Source organism: Eschscholzia californica, unplaced genomic scaffold (genome assembly GCF_041429995.1).
Source record: "Eschscholzia californica isolate CP2 unplaced genomic scaffold, dmEscCali1.0.p SCAF_4, whole genome shotgun sequence".
Taxonomy (NCBI): domain Eukaryota; kingdom Viridiplantae; phylum Streptophyta; class Magnoliopsida; order Ranunculales; family Papaveraceae; genus Eschscholzia; species Eschscholzia californica.
The window spans coordinates 10,118,336-10,144,342 of NW_028238461.1; the positions used below are offsets into that span (position 1 = coordinate 10,118,336).

The 26,007-nt window shown below is 35.3% G+C and overlaps 3 protein-coding genes across 3 annotated transcripts; 1 reads left to right on the forward strand and 2 right to left on the reverse strand.

Annotated features, from left to right (window-relative positions):
• The first annotated feature begins 2,830 nt into the window (after positions 1–2,830).
• Positions 2,831–5,065, forward strand: LOC147542499 (large ribosomal subunit protein uL22). Its single transcript, XM_086633896.1, has 7 exons — positions 2,831–2,913; positions 3,011–3,047; positions 3,155–3,195; positions 3,953–4,183; positions 4,270–4,372; positions 4,462–4,529; positions 4,696–5,065. The coding sequence occupies exons 1-7, from the start codon at positions 2,911–2,913 to the stop codon at positions 4,756–4,758; spliced, it is 546 nt and encodes a 181-aa protein (XP_086490022.1). The 5' UTR covers positions 2,831–2,910; the 3' UTR covers positions 4,759–5,065.
• Positions 5,066–7,236: 2,171 nt separating this feature from the next.
• On the reverse strand, positions 7,237–9,618 carry LOC147542500 (F-box/kelch-repeat protein At3g27150-like). The gene has a single exon (XM_086637003.1). It carries the CDS (start codon positions 8,778–8,780, stop codon positions 7,470–7,472), a length of 1,311 nt encoding a protein of 436 aa, XP_086493129.1. The 5' UTR covers positions 8,781–9,618; the 3' UTR covers positions 7,237–7,469.
• Positions 9,619–17,828: 8,210 nt separating this feature from the next.
• Positions 17,829–20,039, reverse strand: LOC147542501 (uncharacterized). Its single transcript, XM_086635307.1, has 4 exons — positions 19,909–20,039; positions 19,295–19,659; positions 18,687–19,089; positions 17,829–18,468 (listed from the first exon to the last, which is right to left on the reverse strand). Exons 1-4 carry the CDS (start codon positions 20,037–20,039, stop codon positions 17,829–17,831), a joined length of 1,539 nt encoding a protein of 512 aa, XP_086491433.1.
• Positions 20,040–26,007: the final 5,968 nt, after the last annotated feature.

The window sequence follows — 26,007 nt, forward strand, 5'->3', positions numbered from 1 at the left end:
TCAACAACAATCAACCAACCAGTGTCTCAGTCCATAGTAAATAACCATAAATCTATTAAAACCCTAGATAGAGAGCATTATCAACGGCGTGATTATATACGCGTCTAATTTTCTAATTACACTCCACGTTTTCCAGAACATATTGCATGTAAATACATTTCTACATGCCCGTGTTGAAACCATTCGCCTAATCATGTATATGATGAACATCGAATTATGCTTTTCTGGATGACCTGGTGGATCAAATTTTGATGCTTTTCATTTTTCATTTCAGTTCGTTAAAGGAGGCTTGGGTGACAGTATTGAACATTACAGGTCCTTTATCTGGGTGGTCTCTTGCTGACAATCAACTATCAGGTGATCTAATATGTTCTTATGCTTCATCTTTTCTTGTTGAAGATAACTATCATCCTGAATTCTAACATAATCTACCCAAAAACGAAATAATTGACAGCTCCTGAAATGGTGGATGGTGGACCGCCATCATACATTCTGAGACTCAGTGAAAGTAGCAAAGAGAACTGGAAATTCTGGTTAGAGTTGAAGTATTATCTTCCCCATATAGTCAACCTCCGTTTCTCTCGGCCAACAACCCTTGGCTCAAGTGGTAAGAGGTAAGTCTTCCAACTTAAAGGTCGAGGGTTCGGGGCACACGCTTACCAATTCAAAAAAAAAAAAACCTCCGTTTCTCTCTTTATATTATTTTCATTTGCTATGTGATATTCATAGGGCAATTGCGTTTATGAAAGTATTTCATCACATCGAAAACTTTGTTGGTTATTTTGGCTGAAAGTTCGTTTCGATTAAAATGTAGGCCAAGACTTCCGAACCTGTAAGGGTAGATGTTGTTGTATTAGATCAGTATTTGGTGAACTCGTCAAAGAAACTGAAGGGCCTTTTTCCAGACTGGGTTGATGTAGTTTCTTATTCAAGCTTCTTATCAAGTTATATCTTCTAATTAAAGAAACAAGATTCGATTATCGTCCAAAATTTGTAGTTTTTTTACAAATAAGAATTAAATTGAACTATCTCAACTAAAAAAAAAGAGTTAATTCCTATATGGCCCCCTACTTTGTGACCAGCTTCCTTTATGGCCCCTTTTTTTTCGTAAATTCAAATATGGCCCCCTATTTTCAGGTAAATGCCATTACTACCCTTCTTAATAATAAATTTAAAACATTAAAAAAAATTATTTCCACCTCACCCCTCTCTCTCTCTCCACCTCATCTCTCCCTACACCTCACCCCTCTCTCTCTCCAATTCACTTGAAAATAAATTTTTTTTTAATGTTTTAAATTTATTATTAAGAAGGGTATTAATGACATTTACCTGAAAATAGGGGGCCATATTTGAATTTACGAAAAAAAAGGGGGCCATAAAGGAAGCTGGTCACAAAGTAGGGGGCCATATAGGAATTAACTCAAAAAAAAAATTGAATTGAACTAATTTATCTATATTATAAAGAGGTAGGTATCTTTTTTAGAATATACTCTCATTTACAATAACTAAGACTACACTTCCTATCTCCAAAAGTTGAGATTATAAAACTATCTAATGTGTGATATATATATATATATATATATATATATATATATATATATATATATATATATATATATATAATGTTTGATATATATATAATAGTGTAGGTTACTTTTTATACCATCTCTTTATTCTTATCTCTATTGTTATTTGCTAGTATTTTCTCTGTTTCATACTTAAGTTTCACCTGATAAAATGTGGAGTTTAGTTGGCCTTTAGGCTTGTTCTTGTTTAATCTGACAGTTACCGTGCTTATCACATTTTTGATGTATCAACGCTATTATAATGACTATCGTACATCGAAGTCAAATATTGTTTCGTTATCGAATACAATATTTGACTTCGATGAATATTTTACTTTCTTTTTGTTGAAAGCACGACATATTACTTGGAATCAAAAATTAAATTGTTCGGTGAATATTTTATGTTTTGTGGAAATATGTAATTGTTGTGTAATTGACAATAATATTTATGTGAAATATTGTTTCGTTATCGAATACAACCTTAGTAACATCTGAAAGTATTATTGTCACTTACACAACAATTACATATTCCACAAAACATAAAATGTTCACCGAGCAATTTAATTTTTGATTCCAAGTAACATGTCGTGCTTTCAAACTAAAAAAGGTAAGGAAAATAGTAGACTTCTCGGCCACTCTCCCTAGTAAATCCGGGCAGGGAGAGGGGTGGGGCAGTCTATCAAGGCTGAAAACCCTTCATCAAAAAAAAAAAAAGGCTGAAAAAGTAATATGTCATGTGAATGAGTTTTTGTGGAAAAAAATGCTACTTTTCTTTTTCTTTTGTGGAAAAAAAAATGCTACTTTCCTCTTTAGAAATCATGTTGATTAAAAATTAAAAATAACAATATCATTAATCCAAGTAGGACAAGTGAAATTCTTAGTCATAATACTTTCAGATGTTACTAGGGTGTGTTCGATAACAGATAAATATTTTCACGTAATAGTGTTTTTTCCCACAAAAACTCTTCCACATGACATATTACTTTTTTTTGTTAAAATTAAAGAAAAATAGGAACTGCGAAAAATTAGAAAGATGAATATATGCAAAGAGGTTGTGAAATCGACTTCTGTTAGATGGTAACATGCTAGTGTTCGAATCTTACTGTTTAGAAATAATTTCGAAGACATCTATTTTTCCCAAGCAAATAGGATCAACAAGTCGTTATGGTCTTCGCAAACCAAAGAGTGCTTATAAAATTTTGTTCAAGGCCCACCCCATCACTGGAGTCCATATGTCCATACCCCTCCAACCAAAACCCTAGAGTTTAAAGAAGCAACTCTTTGCCGCATTTTCAATTTAACTCACCAGAAGAAAGAGGAAGAAACCAGAAGAAGCAAATCAACAATGGTACTTTTCAATCTTCCTCTTCTAAACCCTAACTTTTTTATTCGTTGTTTCTTTCGTATTTTGTTTGATTCAATCAAGTCTCTTTTTTTCCTATTAGGTGAAGTATTCGAAGGAACCTGATAATCCCACCAAGTGTAAGCATCTCTATTTTATGCACTTTCTTTCTCTCTGATTTGATTTAATTTACTTATGATTTCACTTTTTAGGGTTCTAATTGGTTTTCAAAATCTTCATCTTTCAGCTTGCAAGGCTAGAGGGGCAGATCTTCGTGTTCATTTTAAGGTAAATTGATCTGAACTTGATTATTTGAATTCTGATTCGTTATTATATTCAACTGAGATTAAAATAATTAGGGTTTCCTGCTAAATTTTTAGCTTAGATGGTGTTAAAATTTGATTAACTCCGTTTTATGTTGATAAAATGGGGTTTTTATGTTGACAACTAGCATAGACAGTAGGGTAGTGTTTTTATCTGAAATCTGACTCAAGGTCTGAATTTAACTGGGTCAAAATTCATACTGTTTGTTATTGTCTGACTCATCTGAATGGCTGAATTGAGATGATTTTGGGTCCATTTGAGTCAGTTCTGAAGTCTGACTCAAGTTTCGAACACTTCTGTTTTGTCTCAGTTTCGAACATACCCGTGATGTCGATTTGGTTTGATTTTATGTCCTTTTGATTCGGACAATTGGAATTGGTACGGGTCAGGCGTGTTATATTCAAACAATGAAAGATAAGACCACCTTAGTCCTAATTGCAATGTTGGAAAAACTGTGAGTTTGTCATAGTTCTCGTTTCGTATTTGATATAACATCATGTGTTCATCTCTTCCACGCCATGATAATTTTTCTCTATATAGAGTTGTATACTTGTACGTGGGGTACACATTTGACTGTTTAAAATTGTGGTTAGTAGTGATAAATTTATATATAAAGATTAGAGGCATGCTTCTTTTTCTCTCATATTCGAGGTCGAATGGGTTGAAAAGTGGAAATCTTTGTACTTATGCTCATTGTCTAACTCTTGTTGAAATTTTTCAGAATACAAGAGAGACAGCGTTTTCAATTAGAAAATTGCCTCTTGTCAAAGCTAAGAGGTATTTGGAGGATGTGTTAGCTCACAAACAAGCCATTCCTTTCCGACGTTTCTGTGGTGGTGTTGGTAGGACTGCCCAAGCGAAGAACCGTCACTCCAATGGTCAAGGTCGCTGGCCCGCTAAATCTGCAAAATTTATCCTTGATTTGCTCAAAAACGCTGAGAGCAATGCTGATGTAAATCTCTCTCTTTCTCTGTGGACCATTTAAAGCGTAGTTTCGTTCGGTGTCCTGATTTTATTTTTGATTTAAATATTTTATAGGTGAAAGGTTTGGATGTGGATTCGCTATACATTTCTCACATTCAAGTTAACCAAGCTCAAAAGCAGAGACGAAGGACATACCGTGCTCACGGAAGAATTAACCGTAAGTCTATTTTTCACCCACATTTGAATTCCTTCGTCTCATTGTTGCGAAATGTGATTATTTAATATCACAATGTACTTTTTTTGCAGCTTATATGTCATCACCTTGCCATATTGAGCTCACCTTGTCTGAGAAGGAAGAACCCGTGAAGAAAGAGGTAAATACAGCATAATATCTCTTCATCAAACCGAAAGTAAAAAAAAGAAAATGATGTCGGCTAACTATCAGAATATGAGTATATTTTGAAAATTTGTCTCTAGTTGTACAATTTATTCTTGACTTATTTATGTTGCACAATTTTAACTTACTGTTTTATTTTTCAGGCTGATACTCAATTGGCATCAAGGAAACCAAAGAAAGTTCTTCGAAGCGGTGCTTCCTCTTAGACCAGGAACACTGAGAGTAAAGCCGGCCCTCGACAGAAGCATCAAAGTCTTTTAGTTGCTGCATTTCCTTTTTTGGTACCGAGAAACCATTTCTTTGCTTTTTAAGGTCTATTTATTCATCATATTAAGTTTTTCAGCTTATGGTTTTTGACCAAGCACTTGATTTAGTTTAGAAGAAATCACTTCTTTTGAAAGATTACTATGGCAAAAGTAGTTAAAGTTCAACCTATTTTGTTTTCTTTGTTATAACGTTGAAGAATTTTGCAGATTTTATCATCTTTAATATCTTCTTAGCTGTTCAATACTCCATGCTGTGCCATAGTTCATTCTTCATCGTATAATTATGTGATTTACTAGTAGCGACCAATATAAACGCTAAAATTTGTAGCCCCTTCGTTTTTTTTTTTTGATTGATGTAAGCTTTTCTTGGTATCGAATACTTTTTTTCTCGTCTGAATCTGACTTGTCAGAATTGTCTAAAGTAGACTTAAAATCAACTAGAATCATTTATGGCGAAAACATGATGTGAAATATCTAGTTGTTAGATTTCATATTCGACTCGAACAAAAAACAAACACTACCCTTGTTTCATAGTTATTGTCTTTCTCATTATCTTGATTTTAAATTGATGATATGTTGAAATGTCTTGTGCATTTGAATCTCAAACTATTTGAATTTTGACTTAGCAGAATGACTCATTTGAGATATTTTTCAATTGTGCAATAAGTAAAGTCAGACTTTAATATGACTTTTGGCTTATTTTATAAAGTTTTAACTCCACAATTAGGTTGGTCTCAACTCTCACATGGTTGGAGGGGCTGTCTTTTTGGGATTTGAATCAATTTAATTTGAGCTTTTAACTCTATCTAGTCCATTTATAATATTAAGTTGAATTTGAGTAGAAGATTTGATTTGATCTGATTTGTTAGACAATCCAGTTTGCTTCATTTTATAATTCTTAAGTTTGGAATTGATACTTAGCATTCTAAGATTATAATTCTTTCAAGTGCAATGCATACTCATTCAAATTAGATTAGTTTTATTTGGTAATCTAAGTTCATTTAGAAACATAATGATATACATTTACCAATTATAATGATTTTTGTATAGAATTTGAATTTTTTTTTCATATTTAGGTTTTGAATCATATTAAGCTTTTTGAAGCATAATGAGGGAGGGAGGGAGAGATGAGAGAGGATTTTGAACTTAGTTGTCCCACAATGTAACTTGGAAGCATTTTCCTCCATTGGAACAAGATCAGTGTTTTGGGAAAATAAACAAAGTTTCTGGGGAAAGTTTTGCTCCAAACATCACCGTTTTAATTTTTTTATTCTTGCCTCTCACCTCAACTAGAACTCCGGCGGCCTCCACCATATCCCGACGACTTCCACCATCAATGTCGGCGATCACCATCAACAAAATTCTCTCTTCTTTCTTCTCTCTCTTTTCGTTCTTCTCTCTGTCCTCTCTCTCCTTTTATCCTTTCTCTCTCTCATTATCCCACGAAAGTTCCAGTGAAGGGGATCTCTTTTCGAAGGAACCTCACCTTCATTTGGAAACCAGACGAACGGTTCTTGCGAAGGGAAAACCCCTTCGCAAAACTGTAACAAAGAAAAAAGACAAAAAAAGGAGGGAAAGAAGAGAGGAAGAGAGAGAGAGAGAGAGAGAAAGAGGCAAATGGAGGAGAGAGGTGAAGCGAGAGAGAGAGAGAGAGAGAGAGAGAGAGAGAAACACGTCGCCGGTCATTTCTGGCTGGCAGCTTCATTCCGGCGACTTGAGGGAGGGGGGGGGGGGGGGGGGGGGGGTGTTTGGTGCTTGTTTTCTGGGTTTTCAACCATTTTCCTTGGAAAGTTTTATTTCTTCTCCAAAACACCCACCTTTGAACAAACAAGAGGGAAGGGTTAACTCCATTTGGTCCCTAAAAATGACCAATTCACCATAATTAATGACATCTTCAATGATCAAATTCCAATAGTCTTTTTGGGCAAAAAAGAAATTTCCAATTGTCTTCTTCTGTATTTTTCGTGTAGTTTAACGGCCGCCCAATAGAGTCGTCGACAACCCATAATTAGAAAGAAAGAAAAAAATGATTTCCACTCCCCTTGGACTCTCACCACTACCATTTCCTTCACTATCATCTCTTCTTTCTCTCTCTCTCTCTTCATGTAACTTTGAAATATTCATCTATTCCAACAAACAAAAGGAAACCAAGAATTCACTCTAACTGGACAGGCAAAAGGAGTAAGAACTCAGATATAGTGTTTGTTTTCTTTCCAAGTCAGATACAAAATTTGTTTCAACGTCTCAATTGATTAGAGTAAGATTTCAAATTATTTGTTTTCATTAGACTTAGGTTGATTTTAGGTCCATCTGGTGAAATGATTGAGATCTAAACAAAAATTTTAGGTTTTACTTCAACAAAATCATTCAAGTTAACCCAAAAATCTATGCAGTGACAACATTAAGATTAAGATCTCATAAAGAAACAACATTAAGATATTTCATTCAAAAATAGTAACAAAAATCTATAAAACTATAAGACTGTCAAAGTGTTAACTACCCAAACACCAATTCTATCTTGAAGTAAAATCTCATAATAAAAAACACAAGTATATATCAGTAAGCACATTCAAGCTTCCCAAATCATTCATATCCCATAACATCTACCCAAACCCTATTTCTTTCTCAAACTCTCAAAGAAACTTTGAACTTCAAGCCATCATAACAGAACAATTCAATACGAAATCGCTCATTCTGTTTCGCCCATTCCCAATAAACCCGACCGACCAATTCAAACCCTTAACCTCTGGATCGGGAGCACACGTACATATCGTTATTCCGTACCCCGGAATTCCACCTATAACGAGCAATTCATTACCCAAAGACTTGAATGCAACTCCCCATCCTCTTCCCCGATCAGCTCTTACCGGTACTTCTCCCAACTCCTTCCAACTGTTACTCCTCTTCAAATACACTTTCAACTGGTTCGTAGTTGGTTCGAGTAAGTAAAGTTCATTGTTCACAACAGCAAGTAATGGCGGAGATTGTGACGTTTGAATCGGAGTGTCTTTGATCATATCTTCGATCAGTTCCCATGTATATTTCTCAGTATCGAAACATTCACCACAAGTAAGATTAGCTTCAGTTTCATCTCGCCCTCCGATCGCATAAAATTTGTTATCCAAATAACAACCTGCACAAAGTTTTCGTCGTTTCTTCATCTTCGGAAGTGGTTCCCATGACTTTGTTTCGGAGTTATAAACCTCTGCTGAATTCAATGTCTCCTTCGTTCCGTTTAATGATCCGATCCCACCAGCTACATAAGCATTATCCCCACAACTTGCAGAAGCAAATAAGCATCTTGGGTTGATCATTGAAGGACCTCTAAACCATTTGTTCATGGGTAATTCATATCTCCAAATAGCAAGACCTTCGAATTCATTACCCGAAACAAGAAGATGGGTTCCTGCACAAAATGACTCTCTATCTCCGGCTCCGAAACAAATGTCTGAAGGTAACACAGGAAGTTGTTGTCGACGACTTAAAGATTTCGGATCGAGCGAATACCATCGAGGTTCTCCATGTGGTAACATGAAAACTGATGGTTCCATTGTTCCCAATTCTTTTCTAATTTTGTAGATTTCACCACTTCTAAGTAATCCTGAACACCATTTGTTAATTAAAAAAAGTTTCCAATACTCTGATCTTGGAACCCTAGCTAAGATCTGATGAATAAGTTCATCACTAAGTGAAGGAATATAAGTATAATCATCTATATCCTTATTAGATTCAACTACATTCACAAAATCAATAACTTTGATTTCATTTGAAGATTCAACTTCATATGAAGAACCCCCATTTGAAGTTGATCCTTCTTGATTTTCACAAACCCTAATTTTTTTAGATATAGAATTACCCAAACTGAAACAAAAATCATTATGGGTATCCCCATTAATCAAATCTTTTCCTTTACTAAGATTAGAATCATCTTCTTTTCCATCTTCATTTGACATCTTGATCATTTAAACCCCCAATTCAAAAACAAAGATAAGAAAATAACCCTAATTCTAGTTAACCACCAATTAATGAATCTTAAAATCAAAGATCAAGAAAAAAACACCCAATGAAGAAGAAGCAAGTTGAATCAAAACCCAGATCAGAGAAACTTAGAAAGCAAACAAAAAAAACGTTTTTTTTCTTTAATAAGTGGTTGGAGTATGAAGATCTAGTCAAACCCTATTTATAGAAATTGATAGAGAGAGAGAGAATAAAGTTGAAGCGTACCAGTTAAGCCAAAGTTGATGAGTGACAGTTATACAGTTAATCAAAGAAAGAAAATCAAACTTGGGGCAATTTCCAAGGAGGGGGAAATGGAATAGACTAGAAGAGAAATGGAAACTAGGGTTTTCTTCTGTGAGAAGAGAAATGACCCAGATTTGGAGAATGAGATAGAAGATAGAAGGCGGCCATTAAAAAGCAGAGGAGAGAAGTGAGAGATTGTTGTTATGATGAGGAGGGAGGGTTTTATTTTCTTTCTTCTTCTCTATCCCCCACCTCCCCACCCATTCTCTCTGGATTTATGGGATAATTTAGTCTGCTGGTTGAGATTAAAATACGTTGAAATTATTATAGACGACATCTTCGATTTCGGAAAAGGTGAGAAAGCAGAGAGAGTTTTAGAGAGAGAAAATTTTACTATATTATAATTCTCTGGAGCTACAGTCCAAAAGTGTAGACTGACTTTGGGCTGTATATTTACACGTTGGAGATGAAGTGGCCAACCAAAACCAGACCATTTACTTTTGTTTCTTGCCATTCCCAATTTCCCATCACCTCCTTACCTATGAAACCCTCTACCCCAAACTCAACTCTTTAGGGCTTAGGAAGTTCATAGGAGGGTATCATTCACTAATTTTAATAGGGTTTTGATTTACCAAAAAGAATTTAATCCTAGAATGTTATACTATATACTCCATAGTTATGTTATGGTGGGACGGAGTAAGTCAGTTGCGGAGACAGCTAATCCATTTTGACCTAGAAGCGAACTTTTATTGCGAGTCTTTTTCATGTGAAACCGCTGCTTTGGACGAGAAAGGAAACCCTTTTGTCGTTAACAAAAAGTCGAGTGAGAGAGAAGTGGAGAGAGAGACAGTATGATGCAGGGGCACCCGGCGTGGAGGCTTTTTCCATGACCAAACCGGGCCAAGGGCTAACCGGCCATGGAGAATAGTTTTAGGATGTCCCAATTTTAGTATGATTATTAGAGAATTTAGGTTTAGGAAATTATGTTATTTTAGTATTTCCAATAATTGGAAAGGTCCAGATTTGAGTCTAGTTATTTAGGAAGTTGCAGTATTTTAATTATTTAGGAAAGCCTAATTCAAGTCTATCTAGGAAAGTCCAGAATCCTATAAAAGGATATCTTGTTTGTCCATTATTCTCAAGTTGAGGAGAAAACCCAATCAAGTTTAATCGAGTTTACAGTTATTTAGAGTTATTTAATCGTTATTTTATCGTTCTTCGTATTAGTTTATTTTATTCTTAAATTCCGCTGCGTTCTACATCACAGTAATTGCCTGGGATAGTAGTGGTGGTTGACGATACTGGTGATGAAGAAGAAAGGTTCAAAAGTTTCAAAATGAGTGGTCTCTATATCCTTTCTTTCCCATAAAATCTTAGAAACCAGAAAACGTCTTCTTAAGATTTCGCCTATACGACAATTCATTTGTCCCATAAAAGAAGTCGTATATGTTTTTTTTTTAGAAGATATACTCCATATTTTCATCTAAAGGTGACATTTATGGTACCTGAATAAAGTTACAAAAATTAGTAACACCTAATATTATGCTTTCTTAATGTAAAATCATCATCACGAAAGACCTTAGCAATACTGATTAGAAGATTACTCACAACAAACATGTTATCGTATCTATTATTTTAACAAAAACAAAACAAAAAAACAACAAGATATAATTTCTCATTGATAATTTACCATTAATAGAAAGAAATAAATGAGAGGCGAATAAACTTGAAACATGAAGCAAGTAACATTGACAAGTGACGTAGTTCTGATAAGTAAGAATGAGCTTAGAACCCTAATAAAAATTACTTACAAACAAAAGAAGTTTTCATTAAGCAATACATGATTGGAAGTCGTATTGCTCTTCTTCAACATAGTATTTCATATTCTCATCTACGAACAACAAGATGTAAAAATGGAGTATAATTAGGAGCCATAGTGAGAGTCCATGTAACATCAATAAATGTTTTTGAACTTTTCTTCACATGATATTTCATTGCACTTTAGAAGGAGATTGAAGGATCGAACATCGTTAAACACTTTTCTACAATAGATTTATCTTTTAAGTCTTTATTTCTAGAGCTCTTTCTATTAAACAGGTATTTCCTTCCATTCTCTTTTTTGTAGATGCACCTTAAAATGTTGCAAATTATCAACTAAACCAATTAGCATAGTTTGCAAGAAGAACCCTATGATATTAAAGGACATGATCAAATAGGGATCCCAAATTTATACACAAACAACAAAAACTCAATCAGAACAAGTTGATCCTCGATCGGATTCTAACCCATTAAATTGTATGGCTTCGTGTGCATTTTTTAATGTTCAATCGAGATCTATAAAAGACCAACTTAACTGTCAAGTTGAATCTTACGTCAAATTAAACCCTAATCGAGATTTAAGTGGTCCCAATAATATCGATGTTGGCATAACTAGTGGGATCAACCATTTCTTTTAAGAGTAATAAAATTATCATGGGTCACATTAGATTAGCTAAGTTGTCATATTTGGCCAAGCTAACTTGGGATCGGCAGCCGACAATCTTTGTGCAATTTCAAATGGGTGAAGTCCTTGGTTTTATGTCAATTAATATTGGTGAAATTGAATTATAAAAAGATTTTTCCCTAATAGCCATCTTGGGAATCAATCCTGTCTTAAAAACATAAATTTATGCAATTTTGGTACTGATTTGTCTTCGACAAGTCCACCACATTTCGGGAAACATACTAAGTAAATAACTCATACCTTGTTGGTTCAAAGACTAAAACTATCATTGACAACTACAAAATTAAAGTTGTCATCTTGTGGCACATACCAGACATTCAAGTGTATCAGGAAAATACACTTTCACTCGTACAAGTTCGTATGTATTCAAATAGAATGACATGTAATGAATTGTTGCCGACCAAAGTCGATATAACCACTCTAAAATGATATTAAGTCGGCTGGGGTGCAACAAATATATTCCCCCTTTATTTGATTTGTGTGTGCTTACATTTGCCTAATTAAGTGAGAAAGTTTGAAAATTCTCCACAATATGGTTGCTAGTGGAAATAAAAGTTTATTCTCACCAAACACCTTTTAGAAAAGAAAAAAGAAAGCTAATTTGACAAAATACTAATTTGTACATGAACTAATCAGTGCTCTAAGAATTAACGGTTTAGGAGCTACTCAACAATTTATCAAATTCTTAGGAACAAATTCTATGTTACTTTGAGATTTTTTTTTCCAATAATTGACATCTTTAAGATTTTTTATTCTTCTACATTTTATCAAATTCTTAAGTACAAATTCTACGAGAAACTTCTACTTATTGTATGAGAGAGAGAACCCATTATTGACGGCCAAAAGAAGTACTATTACATAGATACATAAGTAATCTTAAATTATAGGGTCCGTGGGGATATAGACCAAAAAAAAAATCAAAAAAGGTTTAGGGTCCAATCTTGGTGAATCATGGATATTTAGTCCTTTTACTCTATGGACAAAAAAACCTTATAAATCCTATAGGATTTACTTTTGTGTCCCCTAAGCAATAAAGACGGAAATCAGAATGTTGCCTTCGCGTGGAGATTTTGTAACGGAAAGAATCCGTAATTTATGGTCTTAAATAGGAAATTTCGTTTTTTACCTACCCAACTTTCTCTCTCTTCTTTTAACGTTTTTGGTAAATCAGGGTTTTTACCTAAAACGAAACGGTGAAAAACCCTAAATCAACCACTGAATCGCCATCATCGAAAGCCAAGAAGCTTGCTGTTTCATCTTCCTTCTTAATCTTTAAACATTTCGGTTGAGATTTTCCGTTTCAGGTGAAAAGGTATTGATGAAATCCCTCGTCGTTTAAATCCGTCGTTTGTTTTTTGAACCATCGTTACTGTCAGGTGAAAACCATTATAAATCCGGTTTTGCATGTTAGATTTTCATCATAAAGAAGTTAGTTGCATCGTTATGGTAAGATTTAGGGTTCGATTATTAGGGTTTTTTTACGTTCTGATCCTATTTTTGATGTTGTAAGCTTAGTAATACAACTTAAAATTTGTGTTGAGTGTTATAAATTACCCATACTGTTATGTCATAATGAAGAATCGTTTTCATATCTGCAATTAAATTTTTGATTCTTTGATTTTTGGGGCTAGGGTTAGCTATGTGTTTTGACCAATTTTGGTGAGTTTTTAAGGGTTTTTGATTTGAAATCAAGTTGTTTGCTTTCATGATGTTACTAATTTTCATCTTATCATGTATAAATTTCATGAAATTTACTGTAAATTGATCTTCTAGGGTTCTATAATAATGATAACATTTTAATTTCGGTTGCAGGATAATTCAATGGCACCGAAGACAAAAGTGACACCTAAAGCTACCAAGGATTCTACACCTCTCAGAAGAAGTCCATTAAAAAGGAAAGCAGCAGAGGAAGAAGTAGTTCCTGCAAAGAAATCCAAAAACAAAGAACTCTCATCCAATTTAGTAGGTGAAGCTGTTAAAAAGACGAAAAATAAAACACTTTCTGTTAAAGAGGTATGATTTATGAGAAAGTCTTAATAATTTCAATCCAGTAAGTTAATTTATAGTAAAGTATAGATAATTTACATGAAATTTTTATTTTTGCATGTAAATGTTTCAAATTTATGTAAAAGGTTGGAGCAAGCTCAACTACAAAGAAAGGGAAGGAAAAAGAGAACAATTGTCGTACTGTTGACATAGTGGGTGAAAAGAAGATAATACCACAGGGTAAGACTGTCAATCCTTTCAGATACAGCTTGAGTAAACCAATCGAATTGATTACAAGCCACCGTCAGTACATGACGGAAGAGATGAAGGAAGAGATTGGAAAAACACCTTTCTCAAAGCTTTTTGATTCCATGGCAGAAGGTTTCATCCTTAGGGAAAACTATAATACTCGTCCAATAAATGCAATTCTAGATATTCTGTGTCGATACAAAAAATCGACCAAGAAATTCGTTATTGGTGGGGTTGAGTTAGAGTTTAAACCAGAAGATGTATCCCTATTGCTTGGTATGCCAATGGAGGGTGCAGAATACGATGCTTTCCCAAAGTTTCATGAACAAGATCCCTTCAAGTGTTCCTTTCTAATGAAATATTTTGAAGAACCTATAAGAAAGTCAAGTAACAAGAACAAAGGGATTTCAAGTGCTTATGTTGCAATGGCACTACAGAGATGCATTAGAAACCAGGAACCAGCAATCGAATTTGTGAGTCTTCTAATCATGTTGTTAGCAGCCAACTTCCTCTTTGCAACTTTGGCTGGTTTCACTGTTCTTCCAAGCATTTATAAGAACATAATGTCGAGAAGGGCTATCAATAGGGTGTCGTGGCCAAGAGCCATACACTCTTACATGATGGAAACCATTGACAAACATGCTGAAGAACCAACAAAAGCATCTGGTTGTCTGTTACTTTTACCTGTAAGTATGCATAATGTACTTGATATATGTTATAATTTATCCAGAAGATAACATACTTTATATATAATTATGTTTATAATCGTTTTGTGATGTGGAATTTTTAATTTCTCTTTTATAGTTCTGGGTATGCATGCACACATCACTTTATCCTAAGAATACTTTGAATGCAAAAAAATATCCAAGGTTCTTGAGGTGGTCAGTTGATGATTTTAGTAATGGAATGGAGAGCGATATTGCGGGACTTGAAGAAGATCAGGTTTGATTTCTATAACATTTTTTCATATTTATCATAAAGTATACATAATTTATAATAAACATTGTTACATGGTACTACCTGATTATGAAGAAATCATGAAATATATATTATTTATTATAATTTTTGAATAAATTATGCTAAAATGCAGGTAATTGTTAGTGTTGAAGAAGAAAATAGTGAAGAAGAGCATGGTTTGCTCAATTTTACTGAAAAGGTTGATATTGAATTAACCTATGACCAGAAAATTGATATGCTAGAGATGATTGAATCTCTAAAAAGTGCAATCATCTCTAAAGATGTTGAAATAGAGATGTTGAAAAAAGAAAATGCTGAGTTGAAGGGTCAACTTAAAATGAAAGAAAAAGTAAATGTGGAGGAATTTGAAGATCAAGGTAATGATGAAAATGATGAAGATGTAGGAAAAGAAGATGGAATGGAAGGTGGGTATGAATGTAGTGAGAAAGAAGAAGATAGAGAAGTCGAGCAAACTGTTGTTGATGATGGTGGTAATCAACATGATAGTGATGATAACTATGATGGTGGCAATAACTTTGGTGAGACTTTCTAACTTTTGATTTTATAAGAAATTTGGGTATTACAATGCATACAGTATGCATAATTGCATTATCTATTTATATGCAACTTAAATTATAGATACTTTAAACAACAATATGATTTGTTTATATAACTTATTACAATACAACACAAAAAATATGCATTATTTATCTTAAATGTTTTGTTTTTTATTGTACAGCACTTGATGAAAATGTACCATGCACAGCAATAGTCAAGTATCAAGCGGTGGAAGAAAGAGTTTATAGTAGCACACCAACATTTGACCTTGGTATTGATGATAATGAGCCAAGTGACTTTGCTGGTGTGGCAGAAATTGCAAAATCTTACAAAGGAAAAGATGTACAAATTGATGAAGATGATGATTTTGTAGAGCCTTCACCAAAGACAGTAAAGAAGGCAAGGACAAAGTCAAAAGCATCAAAAGGTGTAGGATCGAAACAAGATGATGTTGTTAAAACACCTAAGCAAAATTCTCTTATCAAAAGAGTGAAGGAAGCCCCCAGGACAAGAAAGCATACTGAAAAGGCAGATCCAAAATTAATTGAAGGTAAGGTTACTAAGAAGCATGCTACAATGTCGAAAAAGGAGGTGGTGAATGTCGAAACTGAAGAAGATACTAAAGGGAAGAAAGCAGCATCAGATGATAATGAGCCACTGTGCATCTGGAAGAAGAGCAAAGTATGGAAACACGTTAAAGATGATGAAAAGGGGCTGTTGGAAGAGTTTAGCAAAGAAGGAAAAAACACGTAATCTGTTTAATATATATTTTATATGTTATATGTTGTTGAACAATGTTAATGTTGTTGAAGCATAAGTACTGTGTTTGTAATTGACATTTTGTGAGCTTTATCAAATATTATATTAAGAGTTTTATTAATATTTCTATATTGACTAACAATAACACTAATGCAGAACACTTGTTTGGACAAATCAAATCATGAGTGAGATCAGAGGGAGACAGTTGGACCTACTAATGATGAATTGCGAGACAGATGCTCAGATCATAAATTGGTGGGCAAAACATTTATTTGATGAAGTAATGGTTGGAGCTGGACAAGTATTCATTCTTGGAGCAGAGTTATGGGTAAGTGTTCAAATAATTTATAATAACGTATTTATTATATTTATAAAGTATGAATAATTTACATGATATTGCTTGTTCTGTTATATTATGAAATGAATAATTTATGTTAAATCATGTATAATTTATGAAACAACATCACTACTCACTATTACATTACACATCTTGTTACAACTTTATTTATAAAGATGTGTTCAGGCACAAACTTTTAAATTATAGTCTGTAAATTATATAGGATTTACATGAAAATTATCGTATTGTTTAATGTTTTATTTAATATTTATATGATAAAATGCAAACTTGGTATGCAAATTTTGAATGGTTATTGTACAGACAATGATAAAATGCAAGGCAACCAAAGCAAACATAAACGCAGTATTCAAAGATCGGATTTTAAATGAGGCTGATAGAGGGCTGCTGTCGTTTTTAGTTGCACCCATGTGTCATGCAATGATTACAGATGTAAGTAGGGGTATCCATTGGACGTTGCTTGTTTTTGATTATTATGATCAAACTTGGACACACTACAACTCCTTGTACTTCGACATCAAAATGCGTAAAGTTTGCGAAGAAAATGCTAAGAAGTATGCGCAGGAGATACTTGATGTGCTTCATGAAATACAATATGTTAGCCCTGAATATAAAAAGAAATGTAAGGAGTTAAAATCGCCGTATGATCATCAACAAGGAGAGTAGTAAGTACCAACCTTGCTAGATTATTTTACATATTACTATTATACATATTGATTAACAGATACATATTCCATGGCTGCCAATTTTTAATTAATTTGTGTATGATGTACAGTGCGGATTGTGGACCATTTATTATGCTACATATGGAGATGTTGTTCATGAAAAATTACAAATGGGATGTACCTAAAGATTTTCTTAGTGATGATTGGACGGTTTTAGCACAACGAAAGAGGGCGCAAGTGACGTACCAGCTTCTGAATGAAACGAAAGAACAGTGGAGAAAGAATTTATAATAGTTAAAATTTCAATTTTTTTGGAAGGTCTTGAAATTCTTGGTCGAATGTAATATCTAGAAGTATTTGAACGCAAAATCAATCTATTGACAGATTCTCTATCTGGTTTTGTTTTGTAAGTGTTTGGATTGTGATTTAAATTACAGTAATTTATGTTAGTTATAATCCAGATTCAGATACTTATATGGTGTTCTGATACAAATTCAGAAAGATTACCACGGAATAATTTATCATGTATACTAAATTATTATAATTTATGGGATAAATTCTAGTATCCGTAGAAAATTCTAACAATCTCTCCTAAATTACTTATAATTTAGAGTAAATTGTGCACACATTTGAAAACAAAGTAAGTCATTTATCATAAACATTCAAATTTTCAAAATTGTTTCGCATTAATAAGAACCGGAGATACATTGTTTATGCTGTAAGTGAAGAAAAAACATCAAATATTAACCCTACATGTGGAGCGATTGTGGTAGGAAGGTTGCTTACACCTACCACATATCCTCAATTTCCTTGGAATGTTTCCTGAGCTCTCGATACGTACTGTTCTTGGCCTACCCGGTCTACGACGAATCATCGGTGGGAGTGTTTTTGTGTCTTCATCAAATGAACGAGGCTCATCATAATTTGGAATTGGCATTATATGTTCCTGGTAAGTCTTAACATAAGACTCAGTTGTCCATATAGGATCATAAAAACAATCTTGTTGATCTTCATCCAAAGTTTTTATGCACAACATAGCGTGCTCACAAGGAACCATATCTACCTGCCACCTTCTACATGTACAAGTGAGATTTAGAAGATCAACACTATGTGATGGATCAGAATAAACCTCAAATATGAGTGGAGCAGCCTGTGCATAATTCCAAGTAGCTGCACTATCATGTTTAGATTTCAGAAGATCAGTGATGGTAGGACACAAGAACGTAGTCCATTTGTTGGACAATTCACGTGCTACATTCATCTTGTTCATTATATGTGTACGTATTGCATCCAACATTGCTGTAATTGGTAGTACACGAGCATATTTGATTTGATTATTGAAGGACTCCGATAGTTGAGAAGTTATTGCTGTGTACCTGTTTGAACAAAACAAAATAATATAGTTATATCATGATTTAAAAAACTCAAAAAGGTGTTTACATTACAGCTACTGTGTCCAAAGTAGCAATGATGTTTGTAAAAGTATACTAAATGTATGAAACATTATGATTTCAACATCATAAATTATGGAAGATTTAGTAAGAATCATATGTGATTTTCACCAACATATTTTGTATAGTTATATTGATCAAACCTTGGGCCGGGGAAGAATGCATCTGCCCATGATGCAGGGTCTAAGGATTGAAAAAATGCAGCAACTTTGGAACCACCCATTTGTATCATCTGGTTAATAGTATTATTATACTCAGACTCGGGAATAGCTCTGGCTGCCTTGAAAATCAATGATTGAAAGAACTTAGATTTTCGAGCACCATTAGCGAGTCTTAAATTGAGGTTGTTCCTCAGATGCCAAACACAAAAAGAATGGTTTGCTGTAGGGAATATTTTCTTAACACCGTTGATAATACCGTTGTGACGGTCTGAAATAAAAGTATATGTCTTCTCCATATCCACAGCATTGCGTAAATGACCCAAAAACCATTCCCAATTAATGTCATTCTCTGCGTCAACAACAGCATAAGCAAAGGGAAACAGACCTGGAATTACGAAATATGTTAGATAAATCCATAATACTGTAATCAAATATTACTCAATTACAACTAAAGCATAATTAATGTATATTGTTTCTAAAAAGTTTGTTTTAAATTATGAAGGGAATTTCAAAATTATGAATAGTGACATTAAAAGTATAATAACTGAAGACATAATATATAATAATTTGAAAAAGTATTGGTAACTAACCATTGTTTCCATCCTTAGCAACAGCAGATAGAATGCAACCGTTGAAACGAGTTTTGCAAAAGGTTCCATCAACGTATATAACAGGTCTACAATATTTGAATCCAGCCATACAAGCATGTGGTGCTATAAAAATTCTTTGAAATCGACGAGTAGCATCGTCGATTTCTAATTGGACTATGCTGTTTGGATTTGTCCGTGAAAAGGCATCAGCATACCATTTAAGTTTTGCATATGAATCTCCTTCCTGGCCAAATGCTTCGTTCATTGCAACTTTCTTCCCCTCATATGTGTAGTAATATGGAAGTTGAACGCCGTAGTCCTTCAAGAAATCATTCTTCAAACTTTTAGTAGAACGATCTGGACTTCTAGAAACATCATCAAGAATAAGTTTACCAACAAAAGAACTGTTGATTTTGGGTTTTTTGGCCTTCTTAATGAAATCAGCACAGTCATGTTTCATTTCCAAATCTTTCAAAATGAACATCGAATCGCAATTTAATGGTGCCAAACCATGCACTCTCCATTTGCAATCTTCCACAGGACACACAGCAGTAACACGCTTTGTATCATTTTTTAAGAATTTGTAATCATGTCCTGTGTTGATACTATATTGCCTAAGAGCATATCGAAACGATTTGGCACCACCGGGGAAGAGCTGTCCTACTTCTGTAAATATCTTATCCCAACCATCTGATTTCAATTTAATTTGCTTAAGTTGATGTGTTGATTGTGACTGGGAATCCATCTGTGATAAGACGTTGTCAAAATATTAAATACACATAAATTTTGCATAAAAATATACTGATGTGTAATAAAGCATGCATACATTATAGTAAAGTATCCATAATTGATAATAAAGAATCATTATGAATAAAAGGTTTGCGAATATTTTTTGTTAAAAAAACGAACTCTGATTTAATTTAAAGTATACATAATTTGTATTTCAAACATGTAATTTCTTATACAAAAAACATATCATTGATTAATATTCTAGTAAATTATATATAATTTAGTAGGACATTATGAAATGTATATTACAAGTTCAAAATAATTGAGATTCTGTTGTTAGCATTATTTACAATAAATTATGAAACTTTATGATAAAGTGTAGGAGCTTATAATTCTGTTATGATGAACCGTACGGAAAACACACGATTCAATTATCCAGAAGGATTGAAAACCAGATCTAAACAAAAAGTAACAAATCTCATTGAGCTTAATCTACTTATATTTAGATGATTGAATCTTTCTGTATTAAAAAGTTAAGTTAGATTCAGTAATGAAGAGTTAATTCATCAAACCAGCTACCATTGAATAGATCCTTAGAGAAAGAAAGAAAATCCTAGATTCATATCCATAAGAAACAGAAACATTAAATAGAAGATTGTTTACCTGAGATTGGTTAGCTCTAATGAAGTTGGTTCAATATAATTGCATTAATGGAAGTTGAAGATTGTAAATCAACATATTCATAATCTAAAAAAAGATAAAAAGAAAGTTGTAATCAGATGAATGTTATACCTGATTAAGAATGGTGATTATGATTCCTGCAACTCAAATGATTCTGTTTTAATGAAGGTATTACGTTAGAAACAGATGAAGGGAGAGAGTGAGAGATATGATACGATATCAGTTACAAAACTTCCTTATTATGATAAGATCACGATTGCTTAATATAAAACGTGATTGGAGAGAGAAACATTGAGATAAAAATGGAAAATATATTAACCGATTTTGTTTTTTAAACTGTAAAGATATTTGAATAAGGTTAGACTGGGTATTATGAAATTATAATTGTTCTAGGGATTTGTGATTACTCTCTAGATTGAACCAAAAGGATTAGATATCTATTTCTATTAATATTTTGGTTTTTAAACCCTTTATGGGATTAGAGGGGACTAAATCTCCTATTAGGGCCAGTTTTTTGGACCATAGACCCAAAATTTCTAAATTATATTCAAACAATAATTTGTGTAGAAAATTGACTTTATAAAGAATTGAACACTTATGAGCATTGAAATATGAAACAATTAGGCCAAAATTTATAAACACGTTTTACATAACTAAAAAGATATAGTGTTGTCACAAGTAACATACTTGTGAGAGGCGGTTTAGGATGATGGAGGCGGTTTAGGATGATGGATGGCGGTTTGGGTTGAAATTGGAAATAGGCTGATTTGGTTTCAATTTGGCAATTTGCTCATAGGCGGTTTCCATGGATTTCCAAAATTGAGGTCGGTGGATGCATACCAAATTGGTTTCCAATTTTGGTTCAATTCCCACCGCCTCATAATAATATAAATAGGGGGTTGATCAACATCAACAACACACCAACACAAGCAACAACAACTCTTCTTTAGAGAGAGCTAAAGAGAGAGAGCAAGTGAGAGAGAAATTTTTTGTTCATAGTTTTTGAGCGGTGTTAAATTTCTCGGTCGTCGAAGATTTAGTATAGAAGGTTATTACTATACGGTACCATCTTGGGACGAACTTGCGGATTGTGTTAGTCGTCTTCATCTATCCTTCAATAAAGATTTCTTGTTCGCCCGAGGACGTAGGCTTTAAAGCCGAACCTCGTTAAATTCTGTTCGCATATTTGATTTTGACTTAGCTTTTCGATTAATCTTCATAATCGGATCAATTTCTAGGATAGGTTCGATAGCTTCCGCGACTTTTAGTTATAACAATTGGTACCAGAGCCTTGTTGAGATTGAACGAATAGAAGATGGGATCGAGAAGTGGTACGGTCAAAGCAGGGAAATATGAGATAGAGAAGTTCAATGGGAAAAACGATTTTTCTTATTGGCGGATGCAGATGAAGAATTTGTTAATCTCGCAGAAATTACACAAGACGTTGACGGGAAAGAAACCAGGAGATATGTCAGATGAGGATTGGGAGGAGTTAGATCTCGAAGCACGGGCTACCATTATGTTGTGTCTTGAGAGGGACGTGGCGTTCCTAGTAGACGGAGAAACAACGGCGGCGGGTGTGTGGTTAAAGCTAGAAAGCAGTTTCATGACGAAGACTTTAACGAATCGGGTCTACTTAAAATCCAAATTATTCACATGTAGAATGGAAGAGGGTTCTTCTATTCAGGAATATGTGAATAGGTTTGACAGGATTATCTCAGATTTGAAGGATATTGATGTTAAGGTTGAGGATGAGGACCAAGCCCTCATATTGTTACTTTCATTGCCTAAATCCTATGAGAACCTTGTTCAAACTTTGATGCTTGTTGGTGATAGTCTAAGCATGGAAGAGACGAGAAATTCGCTATTAGCGGATGACCTTCGTAAGGTTGCTACTAGCAGTATGGCGTCGGGTGGAGTAGACAAAGAACAAGCACAAGGGTTGTTTGTAACGAGGGGGAGGAGTAATGAAAGGGGAAAGGGAAAGGGCGGGAAATCTAGATCCAAATCTAGAGGCTCTTTCAAGAAAACGTGCTTTAGTTGTGGTGAGCTTGGCCACTTTAAAGCGGCTTGTCCAAAGAGAAAGTTGAAGCAAAAGAACGAAGGCTACAAGGAGAAACAAGAGATGCAAGAGGCGGGATATGTGTCAGAAGAGGCGGACGAATGTTTCTCGGTGACAGAGGTGTCTGAGAAGATCTTCGATAAGTGGATGCTTGATTCAGGGGCGTCACACCATATGTGCCCAAATAGGGAGATGTTTACTACCTATAGGAGTATAGATGGTGGTACAGTTATACTGGGTGATGATAGTATATGTAAAACTGTGGGACTCGGAACAATACGGATCAAGATGCACGATGGAGTGGTGAGAACATTGACGGACGTAAGACACATACCCGATTTGCGGAAAAATCTAATTTCCCTTGGTGTGTTGGAGCGGAACGGCTGTAAGATAATTATAGAGAATGGCTCCATAAGAGTCGTTAAGGGTTCTTTGGTGGTAATGAGAGGTACTCGTTACGGTAATTTATACAAACTTTTGGGGACAACAATTACGGGAGATGTAGCAGTAGGAATCAGTGGAAGGGATCCAACGGCTAGTACGAGGCTTTGGCATATGCGCCTTGGGCATATGTCAGAAAAGGGTCTATCTTTGATGTGCGGGAAAGGCTTGTTGAAGGACATGAAGAAGCCTTGCATGGAGTTTTGTGAGCATTGTGTGTTCGGGAAGGCACACAGGGTGACGTTCTCTACAAGCAAGCACAGGAGCAAAGAGGTATTAGACTACGTACACACCGATGTCTGGGGACCGGCAAAGTTACCTTCCAAGGGTGGTTCCAGGTATTTTGTTACATTCGTTGATGATCATTCGAGATTTGTCTGGCTTTATTTTCTGAAGCATAAGAATGAGGTATTCAACACATTCCTGGTGTGGAAAGCAATGGTTGAGAACAAAACTGGTCGAAAGCTGAAGACGTTAAGGTCGGATAATGGGACCGAGTACACGGATGGGGCATTCAAGGAGTTTTGTAATCAGGAAGGCATTGTGAGGCACTGGACAGTAGTAAACACACCTCAGCAGAATGGAGTCGCAGAGAGATTGAACCGTACACTACTTGAGAAGGCTAGATGTATGCGCTCCAATTCGGGACTAGGCGTAGAATGGTGGGCAGAATCTGTTGCTACAGCTTGTTATATTGTGAACAGGTCTCCACATTCTTCTTTAGATGGCGGCATACCTTACGAGGTGTGGTCAGGTGAACATGCAGATTACGGGAGACTTAAGGTTTTCGGTTGTACGGCCTATTACCATGTTAAAGGTAACAAACTTGACAATAGAGCAAAGAAGGCAATTTTCTTAGGATATGCTACAGGAGTCAAGGGTTATCGGCTATGGTGTACGGAAGACAAGAAGTTTGTAATCAGCAGAGATGTGGTGTTTGATGAGTCATCTATTGTAGCTATGGCGGAAGCTACGGTGCCTAGTTGTGGTGATGTTGGGTCTACTAAAGCTCAAGTAGTGGAAGTAGAAGCCGAAGACCAACGGGTTTCTAGGAATCATGATCAGGTGGAGCATCAGGATAATACTCAGGATGAGGAAATTGATGAACCCGATCATGAGGAGGTTCAAGGGGAAGGTACACAAGTTTTACAACAACAACAGCAGGATGTTTCGGTACACACTAGGCCGAAACGGTTATATAAGCCGGTACAGAGGTTAGGGTCAGACAAACCTCTTAGGCATTATGGGCAGGCAAATCTTGTTGAATATGCACTCTCGGTGGAAGACGACGAGCCGGTCACCTTCAAACAAGCTATTACCGCGGAGGAAAGAGAGAGTTGGTTGGTTGCTATGCAAGAAGAGATGGAGTCTCTTCACAAGAACAAGACATGGAAAGTTGTCCCATTGCCCGAAGGAAAGTCTGTTATTGGTTGTAAATGGGTGTACAAGAAGAAAGAGGATTCTTCCGAGATCAAGGGTACAAGGTATAAGGCAAGACTAGTGGCCAAGGGTTATGCACAGAAAGAAGGGGTCGACTACAATGAGATTTTCTCACCAGTCGTGAAACATACTTCTATTCGGGTGCTATTGAGTATTGTTGCTCACAGTGATCTTGAGCTGGAACAACTCGATGTTAAAACCGCCTTCTTGCACGGTGATTTGGAAGAAGAAATTTATATGGCTCAACCTGAGGGATACAAGGTTGAGGGCAAAGAAAATCAAGTATGTCGTTTGAGGAAATCTCTTTACGGATTGAAACAATCCCCTCGCCAATGGTACAAACGATTTGATTTTTTCATGCTAAAGCATGGTTTTCGCAGAAGTGACTATGATTGTTGTGTATACATCAAAAAGCTTCGCGAAGGTGACTTTATTTATCTCCTTTTGTATGTGGATGACATGCTTATTGCTTCACGAAGCATGGTGGAGATAAATAAGTTGAAATCTCAACTCAGTCAAGAGTTTGAGGTGAAAGACATGGGCGCTGCAAAGAAGATACTGGGAATGGAGATTAAGAGAGAGCGGTCAAGTAAGAAACTGTACTTGAATCAGAAAGGTTACATCGAACGAGTAGTTTCTCGGTTCGGGATGCAGAATGCGAAGGCGGTGTCAACACCTTTGGCACCACACTTCAGGCTCTCGGGAAAACAATCTCCCACTACTACGGTGGAGAAGGATCATATGGATCGTGTACCGTATGCTAGTGCAGTTGGCAGTTTGATGTACGCTATGGTGTGTACTCGTCCGGATATTTCACAGGCGGTCAGTGTGGTTAGTAGGTTTATGGCAAACTCGGGGAAGACACATTGGGAAGCTGTGAAGTGGGTCTTGAGGTACTTGAAGGGTACTGTTGATACGGGTTTGTGCTTTGGTGGAGACACATGTCAGGTAAGCGGTTATGTTGACTCGGATTATGCTGGCGATCTAGATAGAAGACGATCTACTACTGGTTATGTATTTAAGGTACATGGTGCTCCAGTTAGTTGGCGATCGATGTTACAATCTACAGTTGCGTTATCTACTACGGAGGCCGAGTATATGGCTATGGCCAAGGGTGTGAAGGAAGCATTGTGGTTGTGGGGTCTTCTGGATGATCTAGGGATTAAGCAGGAGTACGTAGATGTATGGTGTGATAGTCAAAGTGCGATCCACTTGGCGAAGAATCAGGTCCATCATGCTCGTACTAAGCATATCGATGTCAGGTATCACTTTGTACGAGATGTCATAGAGGAAGGTGATGTTTCTCTCATGAAGGTACACACAGATGAGAATCCCGCAGACATGTTGACTAAAGTGGTGA

Bases quoted from the DNA above. Each gene is read 5' to 3' on its own strand.
- LOC147542500 (XM_086637003.1), bottom strand. From the start codon at position 8,780: ATGATCAAGATGTCAAATGAAGATGGAAAAGAAGATGATTCTAATCTT.
- LOC147542501 (XM_086635307.1), bottom strand. From the start codon at position 20,039: ATGGATTCCCAGTCACAATCAACACATCAACTTAAGCAAATTAAATTG. The intron at 19,660-19,908 runs GCAATATAGTAT...TGATGTTTCTAG, and splicing joins TCGTTTCGATATGCTCTTAG to AAGTCCAGATCGTTCTACTA. The intron at 18,469-18,686 runs GTTTGATCAATA...TTGTTCAAACAG, and splicing joins GCATTCTTCCCCGGCCCAAG to GTACACAGCAATAACTTCTC.
- LOC147542499 (XM_086633896.1), top strand. The intron at 4,184-4,269 runs GTAAATCTCTCT...AATATTTTATAG, and splicing joins ACGCTGAGAGCAATGCTGAT to GTGAAAGGTTTGGATGTGGA. The intron at 4,530-4,695 runs GTAAATACAGCA...TTTATTTTTCAG, and splicing joins AAGAACCCGTGAAGAAAGAG to GCTGATACTCAATTGGCATC.